This window comes from Anomaloglossus baeobatrachus, chromosome 11 (genome assembly GCF_048569485.1).
Source record: "Anomaloglossus baeobatrachus isolate aAnoBae1 chromosome 11, aAnoBae1.hap1, whole genome shotgun sequence".
Taxonomy (NCBI): Eukaryota; Metazoa; Chordata; class Amphibia; order Anura; family Aromobatidae; genus Anomaloglossus; species Anomaloglossus baeobatrachus.
The window spans coordinates 20,692,912-20,711,819 of record NC_134363.1 but is presented as its reverse complement, the minus strand read 5'-3'; the positions used below and the strand labels follow the sequence as shown (position 1 = coordinate 20,711,819).

The 18,908-nt window shown below is 47.8% G+C and overlaps 1 protein-coding gene across 2 annotated transcripts in view; it reads right to left on the bottom strand.

Moving 5' to 3' along the window:
- Window positions 1-18,908, bottom strand: part of CD22 (CD22 molecule) — a 77,378-nt gene that overhangs the window by 8,703 nt on the left and 49,767 nt on the right. For both annotated transcript variants that reach the window (XM_075329387.1, XM_075329389.1), the window contains exons 6-8: window positions 18,617-18,877; window positions 5,950-6,207; window positions 2,506-2,772 (exon numbers count right to left, since the gene is read on the bottom strand). In XM_075329387.1, the coding sequence (XP_075185502.1) occupies window positions 2,506-2,772; window positions 5,950-6,207; window positions 18,617-18,877 (786 nt within the window). The remainder of the gene's footprint in view (window positions 1-2,505; window positions 2,773-5,949; window positions 6,208-18,616; window positions 18,878-18,908) is intronic.

The following is an 18,908-nucleotide window of genomic DNA, read 5'->3' as shown; positions in this document are numbered from 1 at the left end:
AATAAAGCAGATGGGTTCTACCGTATGTTTTCCCATCCTAGGTGTCGTTCGACTGGGAATTAGATGAAACTGCCCGAAAACTTCCTTTGACACGTCATAAAGTCATCCAACAATCGAATGTGTATGGAATCCTCCCAAAAGAATGATTCTGCATGTCTATCACGGCCCTGACTTGCAGTGCGGCTCCTGCACCTGGTTGTTCGCTGGCTGTTGGAAGGGCTTACTCACACGCACTGCTTTATCTGGGAGAGTTAATGCCTGGAGCTGCGCTAGTCATATTTTCTGCCTACTTGGGGTAAGCGTCTGTCTCCTGGTTGTTGTGATTTATCTTGGTACTGGACCCCGAACTTACCCCTGACTTGCCTCTGTCTACTCCCCTCTGACTTCTCCATTCCTGTCTGGCTCCTGACCCCGGCTTTCTCTCCTGACTACTCTCTTGCCTTCCCCTTGTGTTTATACTTACTCTCCTGGCACCTGACCTCCGGCTTGTCTGACGACCTCACTCCTGTCTACTCCCCTCTGACTTCTCTGTTCCCGTCTGGCTCCTGACCCCGGCATTCTCTCCTGACTACTCTTTTGCCTGCCCCTTGTGTTTATACTTACTCTCCTGGTACCTGATTTCCGGCTTGTCTGATGACCTCTCTCCTTTTGCCTTCTGTGTCTCTTTGTGTCCTCTCAGTTCTGACCCCGACCTGCCTAACTTCCCTCAACTTTTGACTTCCCCAGTGCCACCTAGTGTACTGTTTGATTTACTGCATCTCTCACTGCTCTGTGCGAGGAACGTTATAATGCCCAATTAGTTTCACAGGGTAGATTAGGAAGCACCACAGCTTTAACCATTTTCCCCATACAGAAGACATGGATGCTCAGATGAGCTGAGAGTGCATGTGTGTGGGTTGGGTGGAGAGAGCTATTGGCTTAAAGGGAACCTGTCACCTACTCACCTGCGGGGCAGTTCGATACGGTCCTGTAAAATGGGCGTCGCTAGTCTCGGGTCCTGCGCCTCCTCCATCTTGTGCAATCGCTGTCCTCCTTGCTTTATGCCGATGACATGTCCTACATCATCCACACAGTGCCCTCCATTGTGCTGCTGTGCACACAAACTTTGCTCGGCCCTGCTGAGGCATTCTTTGACCTTTCCCTTAGCAATAAAGGGCAATAGAGGGTACTGTGTGGAAGACAAAGGAGTGCAATAGGGGGCACTGTATGGATGACAAAGGAGTGCAATAGAGGGCACTGTGTGGATGACAATGGAGTGCAATAGAGGGTACTGTGTGGAAGATAAAGGAGTGCAATAGAGGGTACTGTATGGATGACAAAGGAGTGTAATAGAGGGCACTGTATGGATGACAAAGGAGTGCAATAGGGGGCACTGTATGGATGACAAAGGAGTGCAATAGAGGGCACTGTATGGATGACAACGGAGTGCAATAGAGGACACTGTATGGATGACAACGGAGTGCAATAGGGAGCACTGTATGGATGACAAAGGAGTGCAATAGAGGGCACTGTGTGGATGACAATGGAGTGCAATAGAGGGTACTGTGTGGAAGACAAAGGAGTGTAATAGAGGGCACTGTATGGATGACAAAGGAGTGCAATAGAGGGCACTGTATGAATGACAAAGAAGTGCAATAGAGGGCACTGTATGGATGACAATGGAGTGCAATAGGGGGCACTGTATGGATGACAATGGAGTGCAATAGAGGACACTGTATGAATGACAAAGGAGTGCAATAGGGGCCACTGTATGGATGACAAAGGAGTGCAATAGGGGGCACTGTATGGATGACAAAGGAGTGCAATAGGGGGCACTGTATGGATGACAAAGGAATGCAATAGAGGTCACTGTGTGGATGACAAAGTAGTGCAATAGAGGGCACTGTATGGATGACAATAGAATGCAATAGGGGGCCCTGTATGGATGACAAACAAGTGCAATAGAGAGCACTGTGTGAATGACAAAGGAGTGCAATAGGGGGCCCTGTATGGATGACAATGGAGTGTAATAGAGGGCACTGTATGGATGACATAGGACGTGATCACAAGGATAGAAGAGGCACCAAACTTGAGAGCAGCGACGCCCATCGGACCGTAGTGTATCGGACCCCCCTGCAGGTGACAGGTGAATGGTTCTAAGTTTGGAAGATTGCTCGAATTTGGAGGCGAAATACTCGGCATTGGAAAACGCTTTGCAGAGGGGAAAAAAGTGAAAGACGATATCACGCAACAAGGAAGGCGGAAAAAAATTGGCTGGCGGGTAGGCTGTGGAAGAAAAGAGGAGTGTCCAGATGAATATTTTATTTTTTAACCTTTTTTAACTCTTCTGGGGTCTGAGTGGCAGTTTGCACAAACCAAAATTGCAAAAATGTTTTGATTTTGGAGAATTCAATTTATTTTGTCAACTTTAAGCCAAATTTAATTCACCTAAGACAAATTAATTAATCTCTAATTAAAGTATAAACATGGAAATAATGTGTGGAAATAAAGTGTATGTATACTCACATTTTATGGAAAGATAACTGCAATCTCCTTTACTACCTCCGATACTATTTATTGCCTTACATGAGTAATGTCCGGCATCGGTCCATTGCAAGTTTGGTATTGCCAGAGAATTTGAGTTGGTTGTTTTATATAGTTTGTCACTTTTAAACCATTCATATCTACTGATCACGGGATTACTTTGCTTAGTTTCACATTGTAGAGTAAGTTGATCCCCTTCTTTTTTGGTAGATCCGTTTATAACTTGACACTTTGGTTCTTTCGGTGGGTCTGGTAAGAAATTGGAAATAAAAATGTTATTGGGGAAAATATATTGTCTTTTGGTGCTCGTACCAGTCTAATATATCCAGAAACTATTCCAATTCTTCAACTTTTTTTGCCATACACTCTTCTTGATTGGGCGTTTCCCCTTTATCAGCATTATTCCAGTACTATATGTGCTGGAATTATCTTTCCTCTACTGTCCAACATAAATTCTACCTCCCGTTGTCTAATGGCCTCCTTATGTTTAACTCAAAGACTACCTCTCTGTTAAACCTGTATGCAGTTTAAGAGACAAAAGAATCAAGAGCGTAGAGGAAAAGACCTGCCCTCACTTCATGTAGATCGCCAAAGAACCATCTTTACTTCCTGTAGAGAGGCAAAGACCGACCTCAACTTTCTGTAAAGAGACAAAGACCTGGGGAAACCTTTTAAACAGAAAAAAAAGACCAACCACCACTTTCTGTAAAGAGACAAAGACCTGCCCCCACTTCCTGTAACAAGACATAAAGCTGCCTCCACTTCCTGTAGAGTATCAAAGTCCCACCCCACGTCCTGTAGAGTGAAAAAGTCCCCCCACTTCCTGTAGAGAGACAAAGACACACTCACTTCCTGTAGAGAGACAAAGACACCCCCTCTTCCTGTAGAGAGACAAAGACACACCCACTTCCTGTAGACAGATAAAGACACCCCCACTTCCTGTAGAGAGACAAAGACCAGCTCACACTTCCTGTAGTGAGACAGAGCTGCCTCCAATTCTTGTAGAGTTGCAAAGTCCCACCCTACATCCTGTAGAGTGAAAAAGTCCCCCCCACTTTCTGTAGAGAGACAAAGACCAGCCTCCACTTCCTGTAGAGAGACAAAGGCCTACCACTACTTACTGTAGTGAGACATAGAGCTGCCTCCACTTCCTGTAGAGAAACAAAGGTCTACCTCCACTTCCACTAGCGAGACATAGAGTTGCCTCCACTTCCTGTAGAGTAGCAAAGTCTCACCCCCACTTCCTGTAGAGAGACAAAGACCAGCCTCTACTTCCTATAGAGAGACAAAGGCCTACCCCCAATTTCTGTAGCAAGACATAGAACTGCCACCACTTCCTGTAGAGTGAGAAAGTCATCCCCACTTCTTATAGGGAGACAAAGTCACCCCCCACGTCCTGTAGAGAGACAAAGACACCCCCAATTTCTGTAGAGAGACAAAGACCAGCCCATACTTCCTGTAGTGAGACAAAGCTGCCTCCAATTCATATAGAGTAGCAAAAGTCCCACCATAACTTTCTATAAAGTAGAAAAGTCCCCCCTCATTCCCTGTAGAGAGACAAAGACCAGCCTCCACTTCATATAGAGAGATAAAATATAAAATCCCACCCCCACTTCCTATAGAGAGACTAGACCCACTCCATTTCCTGTAGAGAGACAAATTTCCACAACCACTTCCTGTAGAGAGACAATGACCCACTCCCACTTCCTGTAGATAGACAATGACCCATTCCAACTTCCTGTAGAGACAATGACTCACTCCCACTTCCTGTAGAGAGACAATGACCCACTCCCACTTCCTATAGAGAGACAATGACCCACTCCCACTTCCTGTAGAGAGAAAATAATAATAATAATAATAATGTTTATTTATATAGCGCCAAAATATTCCGCAGCACTTTACAATACGGTGGGGGTTGTATAGACAAATACAAAACAAAATAGTACATAATTCAACAGCTACAGTAGGAATGTGGGCCCTGCTCGAAAGCTTACAATCTATGGGGAAGAAGGGGGACACAAGAGGTGAAGCACACTTGTAGATCTGGCCGGCCATTGTTATGCTAGTTAATTAGTTACATATAAAGATGAATGATCTGGTCTTTAGACAGTAACCTTTTGGGTTCCCTTACGTGCTATTGGTTGTATGTAGGATGTGAGGACAGAAATAGGAGGGAGAAGGTTATGAGTAGCATTTAGAAGGTGGGACGGGGGAGAGTTAGGTTAGTAAGTTATTATGATAAGCTTGTCTAAAAAGATGTGTTTTTAATGTACGCTTAAAAACTTGGGGGCTGGATATTAGTCACATTCTTTGGGGTAGCGCATTCCAGAAAACTGGCGCGGCACGAGAAAAGTCTTGGAGACGGAGGTGTGAGGTTCGTATTATGGAGGATGTTAGTCTAAGATCATTTGCGGAATGGAGGGCGCTGATAGGATGATAGACAGAGATGAGGGATGAGATATATGGTGGTGCAGAGCTGTGGAGAGCTTTGTGGGTGAGGGATATGAGTTTGTATTGTATTCTGTAGCAAAAAGACCCACTCCCACTTCCTCTAGAGAGACAATGTCCCACCCCCACTTCCTGTAGAGAGACATTGACCCACTCCCACTTCCTGTAGAGAGAAAACGACCCACTCCCACTTCCTGTAGAGAGACATTGACCCACTCGCACTTCCTGTAGAGAGAAAAAGACCCACTCACACTTCCTGTATAGAGACAAAGACCAAATACCACTTCCTGTAGAGAGACAATGTCCCACTCCCACTTCATATAGAGAGACAATGTCCCACTCCCACTTCCTGTAGAGAAACAATGACCCACTCCCACTTCCTGTAGAGAGACAATGACCCACTCCTACTTCCTGTAGAGAGACAATAACCCACTCCCACTTCCTGTAGAGAGACAAAGACCAAATCCCACTTCCTGTAGGGAGACAATGACCCACTCCCAGTTCCTGTAGAGAGACAAATTTCCACTCCCACTTCCTGTAGAGAGAAAAAGACCCACCCCAACTTCCTGTATAGAGACAATGACCCACTCCCACTTCCTGTAGAGAGACAATGACCTACTCCCACTTCCTGTAAAGAGAAAAAGACCCACTCCCACTTCCTGTAGAGAGACAAAGACCAAATCCCACTTCCTGTAGAGAGACAAAGACCCAGTCTGGAGACCCCCATTGATCACTTAAAAAACAATTTAAAATATACAATCTTCTGGCAGCTCATACCAAACTTTGAGACTTTCTGTATACATATTCTTTTTAGAGCAACAAGTTTTACAGTAATACTACTACTACTACTACTACTATTACTACTACTACTACTACTACTGCTGATACTATACTACTGCTACTATTACTACTACAACTACTGGTACTATACTACTGCTACTACTACTAATAATAATATTAACTATGTGTTTTACTTACAAACAACCTCTACAGAAACGTCATCTGAAGACGATGTTCCTACTTTATTTGTTGCTTCACATCTATATATTCCAGCATCTTTTGCCTCTATTAACTTGTTTATGGAAAAAGAGGCAACAAATTTATTATTTTGTTTCCATGCAAAATCTGTTACTTCTGGATTGCTACTATTGACAGTGCATTCAAAAGAAACCTTTGTTCCTTCACGGAATGTTTTGACATCTGGATTTATGACAACCTTCACATTCTTTGGAGCATCTGCAAAAATATTTTAATAAAGTTAGTCATTATCATAAGATTTGGACTATTAAAGAGACTTTTAAGCAAGAGAAAAAAAATGTGCTAAAAAGTGCTTCCTACGATGGAGGAGAACAATGAACTGTTTATGTTGATAAAGTTGAATGTTGAAAGTTGCATGTATTGTTGTTTCTGAGCTGTGCGCATTGATGTAGCTTACATGTGTGCGGATTCATGTAGTTGAGCTTTGTGTGTGTGCTGATGTAGCAGACCAGTCTGTGTGATGATGTATCTGAGCTGTGTGTGTTGATATAGCTGTGCTGGGTTCTGTTTTTGCTGAATTAAGGGTGTTGATCTATGTTAGATGTGTGTGTGTTGATGTAGTGGAGTTGTGTATCTGAAGATGTAACTGAGCTCTGTAGGTTGATGTAGCTGACCAGTCTGTGTGTTGATATAGCTGATCTGTATGTTGTTATTGAGCTAAGGGTTTTGATCTATCTTAAATGTGTGTGGGATGATGTACTTGAGTGGTGTGTGTGATGATGTAACTGAGCTCTGTAAGTTGATGTAGCTAACCACTCTGTGTGTTGATGTACCTGAGCTGTGTGTGCTGATATAGCTGAGGTGTGGGTTTTTGTTGCTGAGCTGTTGGTATTGATGTAGCTTAGCTGTGTGTGGGTTGATATAATTGAGTTTTGTGTGTTGATGTAGCTGAGGTGTGTGTGCTCATGTAGCTGTGCAGTCTAGTGTGTTGATATACCTGACCTGTGTGTGTTCATATAGCTGAGCTGTGAGGTTTTGTTGCTGAGCTGTTGGTATTGATGTAGCTTAGCTGTGTGTGGGTTGATATAATTGAGTTTTGTGTGTTGATGTAGCTGAGGTGTGTGTGCTGATGTAGCTGTGCAGTCTAATGTGTTGATATACCTGACCTGTGTGTGTTTATATAGCTGAGCTGTGAGGTTTTGTTGCTGAGCTGTGAGGTTTTGTTGCTGAGCTGTTGGTATTAATGTAGCTTACCTGTGTGTGGGTTGATATAATGGAGTTGTGTGTGCTGATGTAGCTGTGAGGTCTAGTGTGTTGATATACCTGATCTGTGTGTGTTGATATAGCTGAGCAGTGTGTTTTTGTTGCTGAGCTGTTGGTATTGATGTAGCTTAGCTGTGTGGGTTCATGTAGTTGAGTTCTGTGTGTTGATGTAGCTGAGCTTTGTGTGCTAATGTAGCAGTACAGTCTTGTGTGTTGATGTACCTGAGCTGTGTGTGCTGTTATAGCTGATCTGTGAGTTGTTGTTTGTGAACTGTGTGTATTGATGTAGCTTAGCTGTGTGTGGGTTGATGTAGTTGACTTTGTGTGTATTGATGTAGCTGAGGTGTGTGTGCTGATGTAGCTGTGAAGTCTATTGTGTTGATATACCTGATCTGTGTGTGTTGATATAGCTGAGCAGTGTGTTTTTGTTGCTGAGCTGTTGATATTGATGTAGCTTAGCTGTGTAAGTTCATGTAGTTGAATTGTGTGTGTTGATGTAGTTGAGTTGTGTGTGCTGATGTGGCTGTGCAGTCTAATGTGTTGATATACCTGATCTGTGTGTGCTGATATAGCTGAGCAGTGTGTTTTTGTTGCTGAGCTGTTGGTATTGATGCAGCTTAACTGTGTGTGGGTTGATTTCATTTTCTGTGTGTTGATGTAGCTGAGGTGTGTGTGCTGCTGATGTAGCTGTGCAGTTTAATGTGTTGTTGTACCTGATCTGTGTGTGTTGATATAGCTGAGCAGTGTGTTTTTGTTACTGAGCTGTTGGTATTGATGTAACTTAGCTGTTTGTGGGTTGATGTAATTGAGTTGTGTGTGTTGATTGAATTAATGACAGGTATACTGTATACTGTGTGTTTTAATATATGTTCTTCCATCAATGTCATATATAATATATATTTTTTATCTATATACTTTTCTTACTGATTACGGAGTTGTTACATGTTGATTATTTCCCTCTTGTGCCACGACTAGGACTTTTGAACTTATATTGAATGTCCTTGTTATAGCATATGTTCTCCTTCAGTGTGGCACTGTTGATATCTATTTAGTTTTATTTCTTATTTTGATCATAGATATGGAGTCAATGTACTATATCTTGATATGTCCCTCTTATGCCACGACTAGGGATATTGGCTGTTATTTTTGATATTTTGGGTTATAGTACATGATCTGTCTTCAGTGTCACACTGCTTATATCTATTTACTTTTATTTTTGATTTAATCATGGATGTGGAGTTCATATATTATATATCGATTATTTTTCTTCTCGTGCCACGACTGGGACACTTTGAAGTGCTACTAAATACCTTGTGTTATAATATCTGTCTTCCCATTAGTGGCACAGTGTTTATATTCACTTATATATATATTTCCGATCATCATCATGGACATTGCGCTATGGTTATACACTGATTTGTTCCCTCTTGTGCCACGACTGGGGTATAATATTGCATATTTTGTGTCATAATATAGGCTCTCTTACTCATGTCATACCATTTATAACTATGTATCTGTGTCTTTTATGCTCCTCCTCCCCCTGTCGGCGCGGCTGCGTCAGTGGCTTGCTGGCCCGGCTCCGTCGGCGTCATTATCGCCTGCGCGCATGCGCGGTTCACGGACGACGCGTCTCCGTGTCCCGCGCATGCGCGCTACCTTTAAGGGGCGTTGACAGCCGATGGCGCCGGGTATCAGCTGCGATTGGCCGGTCGCGCTGACAATGAGGGGGTGGAGCAGCTGGAGCGTGCGGGCGCCATGTATAAATACACATGGCTGCCTCATAGCGTTCCACCTCCCCCTGATGAAATAATCCTATTACAGAGATTGTGAAATGTATACGTCGGGGCTCTCACTGGGGGTCCGCTCTGCTGTTATCAGGCCGGCTTTGTGCATTCTATGGGTATGTTTACTCAATGGGCTGGGTTTTAATTCAATGTTTATGTCTTATACCTATATCTGACTGTTTATATGCATCATTTAGCACCTCTTGGTGGCTAAACCTGTCCATTTTGACTATTAGGCTATGTGTCCACGGTAGAATGTACCTGCGGATTTTTCTGCATGAAAATCCGCGATTTTCGCGGCAAATCCACACCCGCGGATTTGCCGTGGATTTACCGCGGATTTTGATGCGGATTTCTTCTTATTTTTTTTTCACCATTCTATACCCAAAATCCGCACCAAAATCCGCAACAAATAATTGACATGCTGCAGATTTTTCCGCATCAAAATCCGCGGCAAATCCGCAGCGGAAAAATCCGCAGCATGGACACAGCATTTCCAAAAGGCCATTGAAATGGCTTGGAAGTGCCGCTGCTGCAGATTTTCGGGAAATCCGCGGTAAATCCGCGGCAAATCCGCGGCAAAATCCGCGGTAAATCCGCAGCGTGGGCACATAGCCTTAGCCTTGACTTTTGTTTAACTATTCACTTGGTCATTGCAGAGCTTGCTTTCTACCAGCACCTGTAGCTTCTTACTAGTGATGTTTGGGTCTCATTGTATATATTGAATGTATCCCTGCTATTTCAGAGTACATACTTGTACCCAGGGCTGTATTTTGCCTTCGTGCTGCCCTAGGCACTTTAAGTGGTCGCGCCCCTTAGTGACAACGTAAAACTGAGTTTTCGCACACGACATCTGTTTAAGGCAGATCTACTCTGTAGCACACTTTAAAAAGTATCAATAAGAAACGAACCCCCCCCAATGGGAATCACCACAGGCACATCAAAACATAGCATGAGTATAAAATATTCCCACCACACCGTCCCCACTTATATACTGTGACTGTGACACTGCCCCTAATAAACACCACACTGCCCTCCCTTATAAATTATACCCACCACACCTTCCTCGATTATGAAATATGATCTGCACATTGTGAGGAGGGAGCAGCATGATGTGAGGACAATGTCCCATGCATGCTGCCCCCTCCTCACAATGTCCCATGCATGCTGCCCCCTCCTCACAATGTCCCATGCATGCTGCCCCCCTCCTCACAATGTCCCATGCATGCTGCCCCCTCCTCACAATGTCCCATGCATGCTGCTCCCTCGTCACAATGTCCCATGCATGCTGCTCCCTCCTCACAATGTCCCATGCTTGCTGCCCCCTCCTCACAATGTCCCATGCATGCTGCCCCCTCCTCACAATGTCCCATGAATGCTGCCCCCTCCTCACAATGTCCCTTGCATGCTGCCCCCTCCTCACAATGTCCCATGCATGCTGCCCCCTCCTCACAATGTCCCATGCATGCTGCTCCCTCCTCACAATGTCCCTTGCATGCTGCCCCCTCCTCACAATGTCCCTTGCATGCTGCCCCCTCCTCACAATGTCCCATGCATGCTGCCCCCTCCTCACAGTGTCCCATGCATGCTGCCCCCTCCTCACAATGTCCCATGCATGCTGCCCCCTCCTCACAATGTCCCATGCATGCTGCTCTCTCCTCACAATGTCCCATGCATGCTGCTCCTTCCTCACAATGTCCCATGCATGCTGCTCCCTCCTCACAATGTCTCATGCATGCTGCCCCCTCCTCAGTGTCCCATGCATGCTGCCCCCTTCTCACAATGTCCCATGCATGCTGCCCCCTCCTCACAATGTCTCATGCATGCTGCCCCCTCCTCAGTGTCCCATGCATGCTGCCCCCTTCTCACAATGTCCCATGCATGCTGTCCCTCTCCATGAGCTCCTAATGCTGCCTTCCTCTTTTCCATAATGAGACCTTCATGTTGCCCCACTCATGCTAAGACCACCACACTAACGCTTATGCTGAGACCCCCCACACACACACTACCCCACTCTTGATATTGACTCCCCTACATTGCTCCACTCCATACTGATCCCACACATGCTGCCCCTTCTTCACAATGAGCTCCCAATGCTGCCCCCTCTTATTCTGAGTCCTTACACTCCCCCCACCCAATCGATTTTGTCATTGCACTATCCCTCATCCCTTGTCCTCTGTCTCTAGCATTAGCCCCTCTCTCCCACTCCCCCAGCATCAGCCTCTCTCCCCCAGCATCAGCCTCTATCTTCCCTCAGCATCAGCCTCTCTTCCCCAGTCTCAGCCTTTGCCTCCCCCCAGCCTCAGCCTGCCCCAGTCTCCGCCTCAGCCTCCCTCCAGCCTCCCTCCAGTCTCAGCCTCAGCCTCCCTCAAGTCTCAGCCTCAGCCTCCCTCCAGTCTCAGCCTCAGCCTCCCTCCAGCCTCCCCCCAGTCTCTGCCTCTGCCTCCCTCCAGCCTCCCCCCAGTCTCTGCCTCTGCCTCCCTCCAGCCTCCCCCCAGTCTCAGCCTCCCTCCAGTCTCAGCCTCAGCCTCCCTCCAGCCTCCCCCCAGTCTCAGCCTCAGTCTCCCTCCAGCCTCCCCCCAGTCTCAGCCTCCCTCCAGTCTCAGCCTCTGCCTCCCTCAAGTCTCAGCCTCAGCCTCCCTCCAGTCTCAGCCTCAGCCTCCCTCCAGCCTCCCCCCAGTCTCTGCCTCTGCCTCCCTCCAGCCTCCCCCCAGTCTCTGCCTCTGCCTCCCTCCAGCCTCCCCCCAGTCTCAGCCTCAGCCTCCCTCCAGTCTCAGCCTCAGCCTCCCTCCAGCCTCCCCCCAGTCTCAGCCTCAGTCTCCCTCCAGCCTCCCCCCAGTCTCAGCCTCCCTCCAGTCTCAGCCTCTGCCTCCCTCCAGCCTCCCCCAGTCTCTGCCTCTGCCTCCCTCCAGCCTCCCCCCAGTTTCTGACTCTGCCTCCCTCCAGCCTCCCCCCAGTCTCTGCCTCTGCCTCCCTCCAGCCTCCCCCCCAGTCTCTGCCTCTGCCTCCCTCCAGCCTCCCCCCAGTCTCTGCCTCTGCCTCCCTCCAGCCTCCCCCCAGTCTCAGCCTCTGCCTCTCTCCAGCCTCCCCCCAGTCTCAGCCTCTGCCTCCCTCCAGCCTCCCCCCAGTCTCTGCCTCTGCCTCCCTCCAGCCTCCCCCCAGTCTCTGCCTCTGCCTCCCTCCAGCCTCCCACAGTCTCAGACTCTGCCTCCCTCCAGCCTCCCCACAGTCTCAGCCTCTGCCTCCCTCCAGTCTCAGCCTCTGCCTCCCTCCAACCTCCCCCCAGTCTCAGCCTCTGCCTCCCTCCAGCCTCCCCCCAGTCTCTGCCTCTGCCTCCCTCCAGCCTCCCCCCAGTCTCTGCCTCTGCCTCCCTCCAGCCTCCCCACAGTCTCTGCCTCTGCCTCCCTCCAGCCTCCCCCCAGTCTCTGCCTCTGCCTCCCTCCAGCCTCCCCCCAGTCTCAGCCTCTGCCTCTCTCCAGCCTCCCCCAGTCTCAGCCTCTGCCTCCCTCCAGCCTCTTCCCAGTCTCTGCCTCTGCCTCCCTCCAGCCTCCCCCCAGTCTCTGCCTCCCTCCAGCCTCCCCCAGTCTCAGCCTCTGCCTCCCTCCAGCCTCCCCACAGTCTCAGCCTCTGCCTCCCTCCAGTCTCAGCCTCTGCCTCCCTCCAACCTCCCCCCAGTCTCAGCCTCTGCCTCTCTCCAGTCTCAGCCTCTGCCTCCCTCCAGCCTCCCCCCAGTCTCAGCCTCTGCCTCTCTCCAGTCTCAGCCTCTGCCTCCCTCCAGCCTCCCCACAGTCTCAGCCTCTGCCTCCCTCCAGTCTCAGCCTCTGCCTCCCTCCAGCCTCCCCACAGTCTCAGCCTCTGCCTCCCTCCAGTCTCAGCCTCTGCCTCCCTCCAACCTCCCCCCAGTCTCAGCCTCTGCCTCTCTCCAGTCTCAGCCTCTGCCTCCCTCCAGTTTCCCCCAAGTCTCAGCCTCTGCCTCCCTCCAGTCTCAGCCTCTGCCTCCCTCCAGTCTCTGCCTCTGCCTCCCTCCAGCCTCCCCCCAGTCTCTGCCTCTGCCTCCCTCCAGCCTCCCCCCAGTCTCAGCCTCTGCCTCCCTCCAGCCTCCCCCCAGTCTCTGCCTCTGCCTCCCTCCAGCCTCCCCCCAGTCTCTGCCTCTGCCTCCCTCCAGCCTCCCCCCAGTCTCTGCCTCTGCCTCCCTCCAGCCTCCCCCCAGTCTCTGCCTCTGCCTCCCTCCAGCCTCCCCACAGTCTCAGCCTCTGCCTCCCTCCAGTCTCAGCCTCTGCCTCCCTCCAACCTCCCCCCAGTCTCAGCCTCTGCCTCTCTCCAGTCTCAGCCTCTGCCTCCCTCCAGCCTCCCCCCAGTCTCAGCCTCTGCCTCCCTCCAGTCTCAGCCTCTGCCTCCCTGCAGTCTCTGCCTCTGCCTCCCTCCAGCCTCCCCCCAGCCTCTGCCTCCCTCCAGCCTCCCCCCAGTCTCAGCCTCTGCCTCCCTCCAGCCTCTTCCCAGTCTCTGCCTCTGCCTCCCTCCAGCCTCCCCCCAGTCTCTGCCTCTGCCTCCCTCCAGCCTCCCCACAGTCTCTCCCTCTGCCTCCCTCCAGTCTCCCCCCAGTCTCAGCCTCTGCCTCCCTCCAGCCTCCCCCCAGTCTCTGCCTCTGCCTCCCTCCAGCCTCCCCACAGTCTCAGCCTCTGCCTCTCTCCAGCCTCCCCCAGTCTCAGCCTCTGCCTCCCTCCAGCCTCCCCCCAGTCTCTGCCTCTGCCTCCCTCCAGCCTCCCCCCCAGTCTCTGCCTCTGCCTCCCTCCAGCCTCCCCCAGTCTCAGCCTCTGCCTCCCTCCAGCCTCCCCACAGTCTCAGCCTCTGCCTCCCTCCAGTCTCAGCCTCTGCCTCCCTCCAGCCTCCCCCCAGTCTCAGCCTCTGCCTCTCTCCAGTCTCAGCCTCTGCCTCCCTCCAGCCTCCCCCCAGTCTCAGCCACTGCCTCCCTCCAGTCTCAGCCTCTGCCTACCTCCAGCCTCCCCCCAGTCTCAGCCTCTGCCTTCCTCCAGCCTCCCCCCAGTCTCAGCCTCTGCCTCCCTCCAGCCTCCCCCCAGTCTCAGCCTCTGCCTCCCCCCAGTATCTGCCTTTGCCGCCTCCCCCCCCCCGCATGCGCAGATCTCTGGTCTGCATTAGAGACACTCCCACGCTCCTTATGAATCCACTTACCTGCTCCAGTGCCCGCCGCCATCTTCCTGGCTCACGTGAGTATCCTCTTCTGACACCGGCTTCCATCACGGCGTCCTCCACGGCGTCCTGCTGTGAGCTCTGCATGTGACGTCCACACAGCAGTGGACGCAGCACAGAGGAAGGAGCTGATTGGCGCGCGCCTGTGACCCCGGAAGTGCAGGCGCCGGCAGTTCCGGGGTCAATCAGCTCCCTGTGCTCGGCGGCCACAAAAAAAAAAAATGTAAAAAAAAAAAAAAAAAAATTTTTTTTTTTTTTTTTTTGCTGCCAGAAGGTGCCGCCCCTCACAATCTGCCGCCCTAGGCACCGGTCCACGGGTGCCTAATGGTAAATACGGCCCTGCTTGTACCTTAGTACTTATCTAGTGCTGGTTTTTATCATCTGTCCATATGTAACAATTGTCAAAACTTTATTTTATGCCCAATTTGTGCTGGATGCCTTTTTGTATGTATTAACATTGACCCAGCCTGTGACGTATTATCTTTCTATATGTATTCAACATATATTGGTGATTATGTACAATTATTTCACCTGCCGGCCTGCTTGCCGCTGATCTTTTTTGTGCCAGTTACCATTTATTAAACATATTTGCACTGTACTCCTTGTCCTCCAGTTTTTATTTGTGTGTGTTGATGTAGCAGTCCAGTCTTGTGTGTTGATGTACTTCAGCTGTGTATTATGAAGCTGTGTTGTGTATATGTTGATTTAGCTGAGCTGTGTGTGTGCAGGCAGCAGTGTTGTGCGTCTGCATGTAGCACAGCTGTGTGTAGCAGAACTGTGTGCCTATGTAGAAAAGCAAGATGTGTGTAGCAGAGCTCTGTCTGTGTGAAAAGCAGTGTGTGCATCTACTGTGCATGTAGCACAGCTGTGTGTAGCAGAACTGTGTGCCTATGTAGAAAAGCTACGTGTGTAGCAGAGCTCTGTATGTGTGAAAAGCAGTGTGTGCATCTACTGTGCATGTAGCAGTGCTGTGTATATGTCTGTGCTGAAGATAGTACTTAATGTGTGCTGTAAAGTTATATGCATTCAAAACAGTAACAATGGAGAACTATTATCTCTATATTATTTCACAGTACATTAAAATTAACATTGTTGACCCCTCCATTTCTTTACATTATTAACAAAGTTTTAATTAGAAGGAAATAATTGTGTTTACTGTTTGTGCTGTTTATACCTGGGGCGGGTATTACAGTAAAGTTTCCATTCAGTAAAATATAATAACTCATTTTCAAAAAAATTGATAAAAATAAGAAAATAACTTTTAAAACTATCATTTGATTAAACTTATCCTCATTTTTAATGATAATAATTGGCCCCGGCGGTTGTAATGTCGGATTATATGAGTTGACACATTTATTGTCCAAAACATTTTTGCAAGTGAAGGGGAATATAGTTGAATTTGCTGAAATTTGCATTTTCACACGAATTCGAACAGTTTGAGATTGAATTAGTGATTTACAAAAAAAAACAAAACTACCAGAAACCATTTCCCGCACTGGTGAAGCATCAGAAAGCTGGCTACTGGCACTTTGTGTTGCCGTGCAGGCCTCCCCTTAATGCCCTGCAAGTTATGACACCATGTACAGTAGTGGTCAGTACTGAGGACATTACAAATCAGTGGTTCCCAATGGAATACAGGGTGTACCGTGGAGTAATTTTCCATTTCCAGAGCTATTAAGTAAGTCTATCTGTCCTTTAAAGTGTAAGCATTTATGCTGAGTAGGGTCCTCTCTGTTTATCCTAGAAAGTGTAAGCTCTTATGGTCAATGGCCTGCTCTCTCCTGTAGAGTGTAAGCTCTTATGGTCAATGGCCTGCTCTCTCCTGTAGAGTGTAAGCTCTTATGGTCAATGGGCTGCTCTCTCTCCTGTAGAGTGTAAGCTCTTATGATTAATGGGGTCTTGTCTATCTACTGTAGAGTGTAAGCTCTTATAGTTAGTGGTGTCCTCTCTATTCTGTAGAGTGTAAGCTCCTATGGTCAGTAGGGTCCTCTCTGTTCTGTACATTGTAAGCTCATATGGTTTGTGGGGTCTTCTGTTATTCTTTCTCTCTCTCTCTCTCTCTCTCTCTCTCTCTCTCTCTCTCTCTCCTGTAAAGTGTAAGCCTTTATGGTCAGTAGAGTCCTTTCTCTCCTGTAGAGTGTAAGCTCCTATGATCATCGGGCTCTTCTTTCTCCTGAAGAGTGTAAGCGCCTATGATCATCGGGCTCCTCTTTCTCCTGTAGAATGTAAGCATTTATGGTCAGCGGGGTCCTCTCTTTCTCTATTGAAAAGTGTAAGCTCTTATGGTCCTGTCTCTCCTGTTTAACATGTAAGCTCTTATGATCAGTGGGGTCCTCTCTCTCCTATAAAGTGTAAGCTCTTATGGTCAGTGGGGCCCTCTCTCCTATAGAGTGTAAGCTGTTATGGTTTATGGTCAGCGGGTCTTCTCTCTCTCTCCTATAGAGTGTAAGCTCTTATAGTCAGCTGGGTCCTCAATCTTCTGTAGAGTGTTAGCTCTTAAGGTCAGCAGGGTCCTCTCTCTCGTGTAGAGTGTAAGCTCTTATGGTCAGCGGGGTCCTTTCTCTCTCCTATAGAGTGTAAGCTCTTATGGTCAGCGGAGCCCTCTCTCTCCTAAAGAGTGTAAGCTCTTATGGTCAGTGGGGTCCTCTCTCTCCTGTAGAGTGTAAGCTCTTATTATCAACATTGTCCTATCTCTCTCTATGTGGAGTATAAGCTCTTATAGTCCTGTCTCACCTTTTTTACATGTAAGCTCTTATGGTCAATGGGGCCCTCTCTTTCCTATGGAGAGTAAGCTCTTATGGTCAGTTGTGTCCTCTCCCTCCTGTAGAGTGTAAGCTGTTATGGTCAGCGGGTCTTCTCTCTCTTTCTCTCCTATAGAGTGTAAGCTCTTATGGTCAGTGAAGACCTATCTTTCCTATAGAGTGTAAGGTGTTATGGTTAGTTGGGTCCTTTCTCATATACAGTGTAAGTTCTTATGGTCAGCATGGTCCTCTCTTTCCTATAAAGTGTAAGCTGTTATGGTCAATGGGGCCCTCTCTCTCCTATAGAGTGTAAGCTCTTATGGTCAGTGGGGTCCTCTCTCTCCTGTAGAGTGTAAGGTCTTAAGGTTAGCGGAGCCCTCTCTCTCCTATAGAGTGTAAGCTGTTATGGTCATTTGGTCCTCTCTCCTGTAGAGTGTAAGGTCTTATGGTCAGCAGGTCATCTCTCTCTCCTATAGAGTGTAAGCTCTTTTAGTCAGCGGAGACCTATCTCTCCTGTAGAGTGTAAGCTCTTATAGTCAGTGGGGTTCTCTCTCTCTCCTGTAGAGTGTAAGCTCTTATGGTCAGTGGGGTACTCTCTCTCCTGTAGAGTGTAAGCTCTTTTGGTCAGCAGGTCATCTCTCTCTCCTATAGAGTGTAAGCTCTTATAGTCAGCAGGTCATCTCTCTCTCCTATAGAGTGTAAGCTCTTATAGTCAATGGGGTTCTCTCTCCTGTACAGTGTAAGCTGTTATGATCAGCGGGTCTTCTCTCTCTTTCTCTCCTATAGAGTTTAAGCTGTTATGGTTAGTGGTTTCCTTTCTCCTATAGAGTGTAAGCTCTTATGGTCAGCATGGTCCTCTCTTTACTATAAAGTGTTAACTCTTATGGTCAATGGGGCCCTCTCTCTCCTATAGAGTGTAAGCTCTTATGGTCAGTGGGGTCCTCTCTCTCCTGTAGAGTTTAAGGTCTTAAGGTTAGCGGAGCCCTCTCTCTCTCCTATAGAGTATAAGCTGTTATGGCCATTTGGTCCACTCTCTCTCCTGCAGAGTGTAAGCTCTTATGGTCAGCAGGTCATCTCTCTCTCCTATAGAGTGTAAGCTCTTATAGTCAGTGGGGTTCTGTCTCTCTCTCTCCTGTAGAGTGTAAGCTCTTATAGTCAGTGGGGTTCTCTCTCTCTCTCTCTCTCTCCTGTAGAGTGTAAGCTCTTATGTTCCTTGCTCTCTCTACTCTCCACTTCTATTTTTTGAGCACTTACAAGCTTTCCATTACTGATATCCTCAAGCATTTATTCACCATAACTTGAATTTTTAAGGTAAATTCAGCAAGGTCAGCAAATTTGACTTTCATCCGATCTGCTCATGTGTATTGAATACGCCTTTCTGTCCACCTGACAATGACCAAAGTTGAAGATGACTTAAGTGTCTAATTTTTCTGATTCTGTAGAAAGCAGCAATCAGCTAAACAATATTTGGATACAATTATTTTTGACTTTAAATATATTGCTCAACATGGCAACAGATTTAGAGTTTTGAATATTTTGGAAATTTAAAAGTCGTCTGAAAACTCTTTCTTTGCATTTGATTCTAATAGAATTTGAGATGCAATTAATATTCTATGCTGGAATGTAGAAGGACGCCCTCAGTTACATTGTGCGGAAACTTTGGATACTCACACTTCACATCCAGGTGCAGAGGAGGAGAACTTTGATGTCCTTGATCATTAATAGCTTTACATTTGTAAGTTCCGGAATCGGCCTCCGTGATACTGCTGAAAGTATAGTAGCTGTCGGTGCTGTTGAAGAATAGCCGGTCATTCTTGTACCAGATGTAACGGTAGACCGGTGGGTTTGCCACAGTGGAACATCTCAAAATAACTTGGGATCCTTCTTCCATAACTCCAAATTGTTGCAAAATAAGCACATTTTTGGGAGGATCTAAAATATTTTTTTTTGACAAGGTGTAAAT